General features: G+C 34.8%; 2 protein-coding genes across 2 annotated transcripts; one reads left to right on the forward strand and one right to left on the reverse strand.

Annotated features, from left to right (window-relative positions):
• Nucleotides 1-4,501: 4,501 nt before the first annotated feature.
• On the forward strand, nt 4,502-8,185 carry LOC134688055 (uncharacterized). The gene is made up of 3 exons (XM_063548521.1): nt 4,502-5,238; nt 7,018-7,143; nt 7,896-8,185. The coding sequence occupies exons 1-3, from the start codon at nt 4,502-4,504 to the stop codon at nt 8,089-8,091; spliced, it is 1,059 nt and encodes a 352-aa protein (XP_063404591.1). The 3' UTR covers nt 8,092-8,185.
• Nucleotides 8,186-8,310: 125 nt separating this feature from the next.
• LOC134688056 (zinc finger protein 227-like) lies at nt 8,311-9,757 on the reverse strand. The gene is made up of 2 exons (XM_063548522.1): nt 9,747-9,757; nt 8,311-8,941 (listed from the first exon to the last, which is right to left on the reverse strand). The coding sequence occupies exons 1-2, from the start codon at nt 9,755-9,757 to the stop codon at nt 8,311-8,313; spliced, it is 642 nt and encodes a 213-aa protein (XP_063404592.1).
• Nucleotides 9,758-13,765: the final 4,008 nt, after the last annotated feature.

Genomic DNA, 13,765 nt, shown 5'->3' on the forward strand with positions numbered 1-13,765 from the left:
ATTTATCCATATTGTTAATAGTCTCTAAAATAAAACAATTTACAGGGTATGTGCTCGGGAATAAGTAACTTCGTTATGTATGTATTTTAGTCTAGACGTCATGCATCTAATGAACTATCGAGTTGACCTCCTGAAACATATGGTGATATAAGCGATACAAAAATGAGTATATATAGATATACATAGAAACTAAAACGTGCATTTGTATTTTTCTAGGTCTGTTTAATTTCATATTGTACAATAAAATATACGTAAGTCATCGTTTTTACCTGTATAATTATGATATTTTGTGGATCAAATCAGTTTATCAGCAAATGATCGGTTTGCTTTTGTTTCACTTTCAATGTTGGCATTCTGTTCCTTTATATAACCTTACACACGCAATGCATGCTTTATCAGATTCCTACATGCACTACTCTACAGGTACACCCCGTATAACCCCGATACAAATGAATCCGGACGTTGACGCGTTCGAAGCGATAATTAGGACAACATTTGGAATGACAACAACTTCAAGGGCCTTTCTCGAATTTATGTGAGTATATATCAATATGTACATAAGCGTGTTAGTTTATATAATCAATTATAAAATGGTTGTAAAATCCAGATTTTGTGAAAAGCGTATAATAAAACTGCAATATGTAAAACGCACAGTCATGGTGTGATATTGTACGTTTTTTTGGGTAAACAATGGACAATATCTCATCTTATATAAACTTTTGCGAAGCGATACTTTGGTCAATGATAAACAATAACTAGTTAATTCATCTCGTCAGCTTCAAATATTCTATAGAAATGTAATTAAACACGAAATCGTACAAAATTAGGTCATCTCGTACTGTATCGTTCGTTCCACCAAATGTGTCAAGTTCGTTCCTCAATGACACATAACCACTGTACAGTTCGTTGACAAAAACCGTCACAAATAAATTTCTTTTTAAGGTACTCGTGATGACAGCAGCAACCTTTTTTCTGTGTTTCTATTGTAAACTGTCATCTGTCAACTTTGGTGAAATAGTAGACCATGAAATTATCAGTCATCCAAAGAAAGAATTGAAATGTATAATCAAGCGCACATCTGAAGGCAAAAGTTTAATGAAAACTCGCAATTTCCATGTTATCCCAGATGAAATCAGGTCAAACAATAAATATATCACAGCCAATGCAAATTCGATATCTCTAAATATTCACGATTTCGAGCCTCGTCAAAATGCAGTTGTTGGTCCAAGTTTGCCGAAACGCCTACGACCAGACGAGCTCGTTGACCATTGTTCACCAGATGTATTAGATAACCAATCTTTTATAGAATCAGATGACGGTAGGATATTTGAAAAAGACGCCCTTGAACGTGTATCGTCTATCTTGCCGAAGGTGGTATCAAATTTGACAGATGTCGGCGAATTGAATTATTTTGTACAGTTTAATGAACTTTTGGCTTCTGGTTCCTTTCCGTTTCAAAACATTGCGTACCGTTTATTCTGTGACGTTGTACAGTGGTATACATTATCTAACACTTCATCAATGCGCTATTCAGAACTTGTTAAACGATTTTGGAGAACAGGATACAAATTATTTAAAGGGAAATTTCTTCGTTTCATGTCAGGTCTAAAAAACACGGGAAATATAAACGAAGGAATTTCTGAGAGAGGAAAATACGAGCCAATGAATTCAGAGTTAAATTTTGCTGTCCCCTCATGGAGTGTTCTAGACAAAATGATTACACCCGTAAGCACGGAAACTTTCAGACCTGGGTTAATCGATACAATGATAAACATAATACACGAGAACGATCCGGACAAAATAGCAACTTTCAAGTTATGTGTTGATGGAAAAAAGATCAACTCATCTACCATAGGCAATTTAGGTGACGTAAACTTATGGGATCATGAAGATCCACCAACACTTTCAAGTAAAATGAAACAACTCGATGAAGACAAAAAAAACATTGAACAGTTGAGAAATCTTTTGCAGGATATTCAAAGTGAGAGAATTGAAAGTATTTTAGATTGTGCACAGCACATAAAACCTGTTTTTATTGAGCATTGTATTAACACTATACAGGCATTAGGGCATAAAATTCGAGATTTGAGAAAAGCGAAAGTTGGAAAACATATGGCATATGATAAATTTCTTAAAATGACAGAAGGTGACTGGAGAAAATCAAAATATGCTTTTGTAATCAGTTCCCTGAAAACATCACTATTCGAAATATCATCTTGCATAGAAGATGCCTTAAGTTGCATAGATAAATTAGGATGCATAACAGCAGAGATGAGAGGATTACGAAACCTTTACTGCGAGGGTAAGGTCTAAGACTTAAACCGACAGGACAACTTTTATTGTCTCCAAATCCCAAATGATAAATCAGACGTCTCAGATTCAAGTATCGTAAAACAGAGATCAGATGCATGGCATAAAATACGAAATACAGCACACGTCACAGGAAGTACTTGTAACAAAGCACTTGGTCTTGAAACATTAAAAAAGCAACAAATGCACTACAAACGGGTCTTTAACGAAGACCATGTCACTGAAAGTCCATCAAAAGAGGAGCAAATGCGTTTTGATCATGGCACTGCAAACGAAATAAACTGTGTAGCAACTCTAGCAGGAAAGGTGTTACCAGTTTTTTATGAGCAATCCTCTTATTTTGAAGAAGGCTGTTATACCTGTAGGAATGGGTTTTCAGAGACTATGCCTACTGTTATTGTTAGTCCAGACGGAAGTATAAGAAACAACAATGGACAAATCATTCTTGCTGTTGAAATTAAATGTCCATACCCAGGGAAAACTTTTACGACGCCAGTTCAGTATGGTATTCCAAAATACTATATACCACAAATATTATGCGAAATGGCTGCATTGAAAACGGATAAACTCATATTTCTTTCCTACTCACTAGAAAGTACTTCAGTGTTAGTAGCAAGTTTCGACGAAAGCATTTGGGTATTAATTTGTAAAATTATAAACGACGTTTATGGCAGTAATCACAAAATGCCAACCAAGTTACACCCTTTGATTCCTACTCTGCGACAAAAAATTGCTGATTATGCAAAAGCTCATGTACTATTCATTACAGAAGTTCCTTCCCTGAAGGCATTTCCATGTTCACATGATTTATGCTCTAATGATAATATACGGTTAGGACATTTCATGGATCTTACTGATACCACATCAACTTTTACCACATTAGATGATGCTCTTGATGTCGTTTCAAAATGTAAAACTGTTATTGAAACATCGTATCGATTACTGAGACATAAGGCTAGTGAAGTTTTAGTGTTTCTCCTTAGCGATTTAGATCGAATGTCTAAAAGTGAAATGGAGCATGCTGTACCTATTGCGTTTGCTTTAAAAGGATATAGCATGTCATCAAATATAATGAGAAAAATGCTTAAAGATGTTTTCATAAGATGTTTCGAAAAAGGACTGTATGTGCCAGTTATTTCGTTTGACGGTCAATGGTACAATTTGTGTGTGAGATCAAACACCGGAGAACCAATGACACTTCTTCAGCTTCAAAAAGACGTTTTTAAGAAATCAAAGGCGAAAACAAAAACATCCATCTTACAGATGATTTTTTCTCTTAATAGAATTTCAAGTAGTGATTCGTTTGAGAGTTTTGAAAGCAAAGTGCATGTACATTATACAAGGAATGCTGATGGCAAATTTGAAGGTTGTATCACTGTTGGTAAAACTTTTGCAAAAAAAAACCCACTTACTCCTTCTAGTCATACAGTTTCGATGATTACATCTTTTATTGAAGGTAAAAATGTTTCCAGTAACACACCCGTGGACGGCGATTTTCCGATGTTGAACACAAGCGATCAGGATTTAGAAGATCACATATTCAGTGCAATTCCAATTGACGATGTTGACAAAATTGACAACAGGCTAAAAGTTGAGTTTGAGCAGCTAAATGAAAGTATTTGTCTCGAATTGCAGCAAGAACAAAGAGTAACTATTTCTTCTACAGATGTGATAACAGATGATTCTTTCTCCACGGTGACCAGCACGGAAGACCCTTCATCATTGAATGAAATATCACAAACACTAGATAATGACAACCATTCAAATAATTCAGACGATGTGTTTTGTTTAAATGAAAATGATTACCAGACTATCTTAGATCATTTACGACTAGACAAATCATTGAAAATTAGTGAAAAACTTGATCAAAATTCCTTAAAAAAATGTTCTTAAATCCAAGTGCTATGTCTGCGGTTTTTAATAAGAAAACAGTCCTAGCATGTTTGAAGTCAATCACATGCAAACTGAAAGACAAAAAGATACATTTTCTAATATCTTGGCCAAAATATAAGATAACAGAATTTTTAAATCAAATTGCGGTTGGTATTGAAGTAAAGAAGCAAGCGACTTCTCGTCGAAAAAATGTTCTATCGCTTCAAAGGCTTTGTGAAAAAGTAATACGTACTTTTTCAAAAATATAGTTGACGCAGAATATGCCTTACCTCTAGAAAAACAAAAGTGGATACTTGATATGCCTTTTGCGGATAATTTAGAAATATGTGGATTAACAAAACAAATCAACTGGTTTTCTAAACCAGAATACTCGCAAGAAACATCAAGCTTCAAATTCCTCTTATTAGATTGTCATCATATTCTCACTAATGCTCGAATAAAATGTTGTAAGACTGGCATTCCCGAGGCTGGAATACATAGACAGGCATGGATGAAGTTGACAACAAGCGAACATGGCAATATTTTGAGTAAAGCTTTAGTGGAGGACCTTGTAGATTGTCAATCTAATAGTTTCGCACAGCAGACTTTTTCTCTGAAAGTTGAGGATGCGATGAGATTAAACGGCGATAACAACGAAGCAATATTTTGTCGCTTGATAAGAGAATGGTATACAGCAGAGGATGATCCGGGCATTGACGTTCATGAAAGATGTAAGCGGAGACTAGCTCTTAGACAATGGCTGTTGAAGGACGTTAGTTTGAATAAGTTTCCTCCGCCAGGTGCGTTCATTAAAGGTATACCAATAGTTATGTATGAAGGGTTGTTGACAAATATAGACAGGAGACTTCAGTTATTTCCGTTTGTTAAAACTGGAATGTATAACGTTAGGTCACTTGGGACTCTGGAGGCAGAAAATCTATTTGGGGCTTTTCAAGACCTTGATCCAAAAGGTAGTGGTGTAATTAGACCAGACGACATTCCGTCAGCATTGAGTACTTCGTGTGAAATGTTATGCTACAGATTCAACAAAAACAGGTATCTATCTATCGATATCTCTATCTTTCGACCTTTACCACCACCACCACCACTATTATCACCATCCCCTCCACCACCACCACCATTTCCACCCCACCGTAACCACTTTCACCACCACCACTGCTGTAACCACCACCCCTACCAGCAGCAACAGCACCACCACCGCCGTAACCATGCACCACCCCTACTAGCAGCAACAGCACCACCACCGCCGTAACCACCACCCCTACTAGCTGCAACATCACCACCACCACTGTAACCACCACCCTACCAGCAGCAACAGCACCACCACCACCACTGTAACCACCACCCTACTAGCTGCAACAGCACCACCACCATTTACATCAATATTGACTTCATTGGTTTTCTTCAGAAAATTGTAATTTATTTCAATTTTTGTTAGTACGCCTAAATTTCCCCAACAATACAATTGCGGGATTCATTGGATGTTTCAACCTTTTTTCAGTCTGTCATTTGTAAAGAAGATGTACATGCATAAGAGATATTAATGTTGAAATCAAAATGTTAACAATTCAGTATCTCAACAGTATGAGAAACATCTTCATATTATTTTGTGTTGAAAATTTAATAAAACGCTTTATATATTTATTTAAAGTTTAAGTACCACAACAAACTGGTTTGCATCCAGGGGCGGATCCAGGATTTCCAGTTAGGGGGGGCGCAATTGTTATGTTCGCCGAGCGGAGCGAGGCGAAAAATTTTTGGAGGTTTTTTTAGATAAAATTATTGAAATATTCTTCTAAAGGGGTGAAATGTAGATATCTCGAACTATTGTGTGTTAAAATTAGCTCACCTGACCAATATATTTTTCAAACGAAAAGTTCTACTTTTACCAGCGATTTTTAATTGTCCTTTCATACTATCTGTTTTTTGGGTTTTTTTTAGTTTTTTTTTTTAACTTTTTTGATTTTCGGAGGTCGTGCCAGAATTTACTGTGTTCGCCACAAACAACTAAAATCAGAATGAGATGCATTTATATTTATATTTTCTTGGGATCCCAAGCATACAGTAGTAATACGGTACAGAATTCGGCCATATTTAGGTTGCAAGTGGGAAGTAAATATAGACACAGAGATACAAATTAATAAACTAACCTTTCGCTTGAAACAGCATTTCTATCTTTCATTACGGATATTATAAAAGAATCTCACCTGCCGACTGGTTTTTTTAGACCGTGTCATGATGAAATTGTGAAAGTGAGTAAGGGATGTTTTGGAACTTCGATGATCAAACAAATTGACTTTAAAAACCGCAAATACAATGTAACATTTGTTTTCACTTTAACTGCTAAAAACCTATTATATTTGTCATCAAACGCATCTCCGCGTTTGACACCTTCCTTTGAAATCATTCAAAGAACTTTAAAATAATAAAGCGTAGGTCAGTTGATTAGTAATCACGCTGATTGTGTTAAACTGACTATTTTATATACTTTGAATGTTAAAAAAGATTAAATGGTCTCTTCTGATACTTAAATATGTTGAAGTCAACCCATGCTTTGAAAATTTTAGGGGGGGGGGGCGCACGCCCGCCACGCCCCCGCCTAAATCCGCCCCTGGCATCATAACTATTTCGATTAATATGCTAGAAAACATGGAAAATTAATGATAAAACTTTAAGTTGCAACATTAGGATGATTGTATACCATCTATTTTGTTTTGAAGTGATACATGTATGAATATACGTTTTCTTATCATAATATTCACTTTTTGAAAAGGAATACATCTCCAAATTTATCATAATATTCAATTTTTGAAGAGGATTTCATCTCCAAACAAGCAGAGCAAGAGTGTACCCTTTCCATGAACTAATGGAATTGCAAAGTATAACACCGTCAGCAGAAACCTTCAGGATCCCGTCTAGTGTCAAAACTTTACAACCAAGGTTAGTCACATAAATAGCTTCAAACTGTTGTAATTAATACATAAACATTTAATAAACTAAGGCATAAAAAACTGAGAACAGAAAAATGACGTTAGATAAAAGATCCATATGTCAATGTATACTGTGAAATTTCATAGTTTTATCTGTCACAACCGTTACCAAATTTCAACGTTATTGAAACTGTCGTCATATGGTGGTGTTTTAATCATGTAACTAAGAGAGAGCTGTCTCCTTATTCTATTATCAGGATTACATAAATAAGGCCGTTAGTTTTCTCGTTTGAAATGTTTTATATTGTCTTTTATAGCTGACTATGCGGTTTATGCTTTGCTTATTGTCGAAGGCCGTACGTTGACCTATAGTTGTTATTTTGTTTTGTCATTTTGGTCTTTTGTGGATAGTTGTCTCATTGGCAAGCATACCACATCTTCTTTTTTATAACTAAGGACAACATTAAATATCGGCATTTTACAATACAAAGTGAATTGCATGAAATATCCGTTCCGACAACTTAGGCATCTGAAGTAACATGTCAGGCCCACAAAACATAACTCAACTGTTGATATGCTGACTAACAAAAATCATTCAGAAAAGTATACCTTAACCCGAACAAGAAATAATCTATTTTGCAGTTATTGTCAGTTATTTAGCTAAATACGATTTAAAAAAATAAATTGTGGGTTTGTATGTTTTTTATGGCTAGTGTGTTACGTGTTTATGTTTGTGTTTGCAAACTTTTTCTTATTTTGAAGAAATCACCCATTTGATAAACCTGAGAGGTCAAAGTTAACGGGGACACGACGACGAGTGAAATCTTGCATCAGTGATCCATCGATGCCAGCCAGAGGAATACGACCTATTCGCCAATACCATCGGTTAGATGAATCAAAAATACTTCCTCATGTTCGCAAAGGACTTGAATTCAGTGACGAATCAGAGGATATTTAATTTTAGATCCCTCTTCTGTTATAATTTTTACGTTTTGTATTGAATGAAGTGGTTCGATCTTTTTTTATAGTAATTATAAAATCCAACACAACAGGAAAATGAGGTCAAGCTGTAACCATCATTATGTTATTTATGTTTGTGTTATTAGATAGACGAAACTAATTTATATACATGTAACTAGAATGTTAAATTAAGAAAAAGCACTTGTGAAATATTTTATTATTGTGTGTTGTTCTGTACAAGTTTACAAACAGATAAATGATACTTTTGACTTGATCGCCATTTGAATTGTTTACCACAAATGCAGGACAAAAGGCGACCTTCATGAACCACTTTCCTATGTTCCCTCAAAGCGTCCAAGGACTTGTATCCACTACCACAAGTGCTACACAGGTACGATGGAACTTCCTTTTCTTTTGAGTGGTGAGCCTTAATGTGTACGTTCAGCGAATTCTTGTACGTGAATTGTTTACTACACAGGGGACACTTCTCTGTTCTGATGTTATTGTGTTTATTGAGGTGTCCTCTGAAGTCCCAGAGCCGGTTAAACCCATCACCACAAGTACTACATTTGTATCTGAATACCAGTGTGTGTTTATCTTTAATGTGTATTGATAGACCAGATCTTGACTGGAACATAAGGCCACAAACATGACAAAGGTAGATATAAGGTTTACTGTCATCGGGAGCACTGTCCTGTTTTGGATTTTCATGAACTCTATTTTTGTGACGTTTAAGGTCAAACTTTCTTTTGGTTTCATTAACACATAGGTTACATCTGTGAAATTGCAGTTCTTCTTTTTCTGAGTCATCGGACCCCTCGACTGTTTCCTCCTCCATAAGATATATACTGAAATTTAAAAATTACATGTATTACATTCAACTCAAATAAAAACAAGTGAAACTGCGAGCTACTGCTCACTGATGATACCCCCGCCGCAAGTGGATAATATTAATAGTGTAAAAATATATGCAAGTGTTCGGTAAACAGGAAGTTGTCGAGTGATGAATCTAAAAAAGCATCACACGGTATAGCTGACTTATATAAATCCTGAAACCAAATTTCAGAAATCCTTGTATTGTAGTTCCTGAGAAAAATATGACGAAAATTTTCAACTTGGCTATAATGTGTAAAATCATACAAGTGTTCGGTAAACTGGAAGTTGTCGAGTGATCAATCTGAAAACGCATCACACGGTATAGCTGACTTAGATAAACCCTGAAACCAAATTTCTGAAATCCTTGTATTGTAGTTCGTGAGAGAAATGCGACGTAAAATATTCATGGGACGGACGGATGGACGGACGGACGGACGGACTGACGGAAGGACAGACAGAGATAAAACAGTATACCCCCCCTTTTTTAAAGCGGGGGTATAAAAATGTAGTTAAAAAATTGACATTTAACTAGCTCCCAGTAACTACAACTGCTCAAGTTATATCGGTATTTCATGTCTTTTTGTCATATGTGTTCGTGTTTTATACTAGCATAAAGCCAAGCGCATAGTAGCATAGCCACTCCAAAACATTTTTTAGGAGGGACCAGGGTCGAGCATCCCCCGTAAGGTTTAAGATTATCTATTTGATATTAAAAAAATGCTGAACTTTTTTGTATGTACAAGACTATAAAACCTACTGTATGTCTTTTGTTGCTACCTTGCTGCCATGCTTTATCTGCTTTTGTAGTATACATTTGATTCTTTTTTATTACTTTTGTATATCACATAACATAAGGAGAAACCTTTTTGATTTCAGGAGGGGGCAGAAGAATATTTTTTTTATTTTCTTTACGCGGCATAATCGTGCGAAAATTTCATTTTTCATTGTTGAACAATAATTGTTTTCCGGCATTTTACGCTACAGAATATAATTTTAGTCCTGTTTCTTGTAATGTTGCTATTTTTCAACGTTTCCCAGGCCTTTAAACTATTCCTCAGTACTCTAATCCTCCCCATCCCCCTTCCCGATAAATAAAATAAATTATTGTTGCCCAATACTCGAAAGAATTTCTAATGACAGATTGATAGGTAGCCGTCCGCTCAATCCATTACATCTGAAATTTGTCAGCTTTACATACAAAAATATGTTTTAAAACATGATAACTTTGTTTTTAAAACGCAATATTGTCGGAACGACTCGTACAGTATAAAACAGTGTAAAGACAACGAAGCGTACAGATTAAAAAAAATAAAGATGCACAAAGAGATGCACTTTTCGTTGTCTATATAGCATGTATATCTACAACGTTAAGTGTTTTGTTTAAGTAAAACGATAAGATTTTTAGAAATGTATGTTTGCAAAAGTAAAAGATACGAGAAACGATTAAAAATAGAAAACATGCTTTTACTATTGCCAAGGTCGTGCGTTTCGTTAATTTTAGCCTTTAGAAATAAAGTATTTAAAAAAAAAATACCAATACAATATAAGTGACATATCATAGTACATATTGAAGCAAAATATCATGAGAAATATTAAAGGACTTACCTTGAAATTGTAATTGTTAGTCTGGCGTACCTCGGTTGTTCCAGGTGTGCTCGACTCGAACGCGTCAACGTCCGGATTCATTTGTATCGGGGTTATACGGGGTGAGGTATGTTTATATCTTTTATCAAGCTACAACCTAGATTTCATTTATAATCCATTAGCTGATCATTTTTAGATTTTTCGGCGTGTCAAGGTAACTTAAAGATCGCACACTATTTTGTTAGACAAAAGTGAATCTAATACACATGATGTGCTTTGTGTTTTATGTGTTTTATGTATTGTGCTCAGGGGCGGATCCAGGATTTTGGAAAGGGGGGGGGGGGGCGACGATTTAAAATTTTGGGACTCTTTTTGGGCTTAAAAACATAAAATAAGTACTTGGGGCATGTATATTTTATAGTTGCTGTAAAGTGTAAGGATTTGACATTTTTTATGCTGTATTCTCCCTATTAATTGTCTATCATAAAATGATAGTCTAAATTCAAAGCTATGTACTGATATATTTGATGTAGGACTTGTCAGTAAAAAATTCGACTCAATTTACAATACGACCGACACGAGTTAAAAAAGACAAACAAGCAGTTTTTATCCAAATGTTTGATTGATATGTTTCACCCAACATAACATAGAGAACCGAAGTGAGGGGTTCCAAATCCACAAAAGATAACGAAAGTGTCTGAAACGACAACGAAGTTAGAATGACGGTCCACAAATGGAGACATAAAGGTCACACCCAGTAGGCAGGTTACAGTCTGGTCTTGAAAAAGTATGCAATATATATCAGTCCGGTGAAACAGACATTCCAGTAAGACATGCAAACCCCGGCCAAAAAAAAACTACGTCCGTTTTTATTGATCATGTTCATTTCATGCTTAATAATTTTGTCGGAAATTTTCGTTTTTAATAGGAAAAAAGTGGATAAGACTATTGTTTTCAATCCAGATACGGCCAGAATTTTTGTTTAAGGCAAGAATCAGAGTCAATTTTTTCTCTCTCAAATATCTCAGAATGCCTCTTCAAATCAAATGATTTCGTACCTGAGACTTGAAATTTTTCTAGAGCTTATACTAAAATTGAGAATGGAAATTGGGAATGTGTCAAAGAGACAACAACCCGACCATAGAAAAAACAACAGCAGAAGGTCACAAACAGGTCTTCAATGTAGCGAGAAATTCCCGCACCCGGAGGCGTCCTTCCGTGGCCCTTAAACAAATATATACTAGTTCAGTGATAATGAACGCCATGCTAATTTTCAAATTGTACACAAGAAACTAAAAATAAAATAATACAAGAGTAACAGAGGCCAGAGGCTCCTGACTTGGAACAGGCGCAAAAATGCGGCGGGGTGACTGGGGATCATTATTCAACTTTTTTATTTATAAAATAAGCTGGGGCATTTGGGGTTAAACATGTTTTCGTAGGTAAATTATTTTGTGGAACTTTTTTTTCATGAAAGTGTAATAGTCTATAGAGTATTTAATATTACTTTCTGTTTGGTAGAATAGTGAAATAGAAGTCAATACGTTCTTGCTCAATCCTGTGTCGCTTTGAAGATTTCCTGATTGTCATGACATCCTCAGCCTAAGCAATGTGTATTACTGTAATTTGAATTTCAAAATGACCGTGTGCCGTTTTTTCAACGCACTGGTCAACTCCACCATAGCAAATCACATGACTTTGACAATCAGTAAATACCAGCGAAAAATATATTGATAAGTAAAGAATTGTCGTATAAAAATTAAATACTCGGGAAATGGCAAAGTTCACTAAGTCTAGTCTGATTAATAATTTTCCAAAAAAAACAAAAAAAAAATCCGCGCAAAGGGGGGCGTACTACGGGGCGCCGAATGGGACTCTTGTGGTTTTGTACTCAAAATTCAATTTTGTACGGACAAAAGTGACTTTTGTTCAACAAAAATGAGTTCAGTTTAACAAAATTTGTATCATACTACAAATTATGAAATTTTGTCATACAAAATTATCTATCAGCGGACAAAAGTCACTTTTGTCATGACAAAATTCATTTTTGTTACACAGACTTGACTTTTGTTACCTAATTTGAAAATTGAGCGACAAAAGTCAATTTTGTATTTAAATTAGTTTAGTTTGGTTTCTGTGAACTAATTTGCATACAAAATCGACTTTTGTTACACAAAATTGACTTTTGTTACACAAAATTGACTTTTGTTACACAAAATTGACTTTTGTTACACAAAATTGACTTTTGTTACACAAAATTGACAAAATTGACTTTTGTCTCAACAAAATTGACAAAATTGAATTTTGTCTCAACAAAATTGACAAAATTGAATTTTGTCTCAACAAAATTGACAAAATTGAATTTTGTCTCAACAAAATTAACAAAATTGAATTTTGTCTCAACAAAATTAACAAAATTGAATTTTGTCTTAACAAAATTGATTTTTGTCTCACGAAAGTCAATTTTGTCTCACGAAAGTCAATTTTGTCTCATAAAAGTCAATTTTGTTGTTACAAAATTGAATTTTGTCATCACAAAAATGAAATGTGTCGTCACAAAATTGACTTTTGTCTCAACAAAATTGACAAAATTGACTTTTGTCTCAACAAAATTGACAAAATTGACTTTTGTCTCAACAAAATTAACAAAATTGACTTTTGTCTCAACAAAATTTACAAAATTGACTTTTGTCTCAACAAAATTAACAAAATTGACTTTTGTCTCAACGAAAATGACAAAATTGAATTTTGTCTCAACAAAAATGACAAAATTGAATTTTGTCTCACAAAAGTCAATTTTGTCTCACAAAAGTCAATTTTGTCTCACAAAAGTTAATTTTGTTTCACAAAATTGAATCTTACCGTACACAATTGACTTTTGTGATTTAATTTCCATATCAGGTAACAAAAGTCAATTGTGTATGCAAATATGTTTATATTTGCATACCTTTAAGACAAAATTGACTTTTGTCATGACAAATATGAATTTTGTCTACAAAAATGAATTTTGTCTACACAAATGAATTTTGTCATCACAAAATTGAAGTTTTCACAAAACAAGTCTGTAGCACATAGTTTTGTAAGACAAAAATGATTTTGTTATGACAGAATTGAATTTTGTACAAAACCACAAGAGTCCCATTCGGCGCCCCGTACGTACGCCCTCTACGCCCCCCTCTGAATCCGCCACTGGTGCTTCTCTTATATGTATG

This window comes from Mytilus trossulus, chromosome 10 (assembly GCF_036588685.1).
Source record: "Mytilus trossulus isolate FHL-02 chromosome 10, PNRI_Mtr1.1.1.hap1, whole genome shotgun sequence".
Classification (NCBI taxonomy): Eukaryota; Metazoa; Mollusca; class Bivalvia; order Mytilida; family Mytilidae; genus Mytilus; species Mytilus trossulus.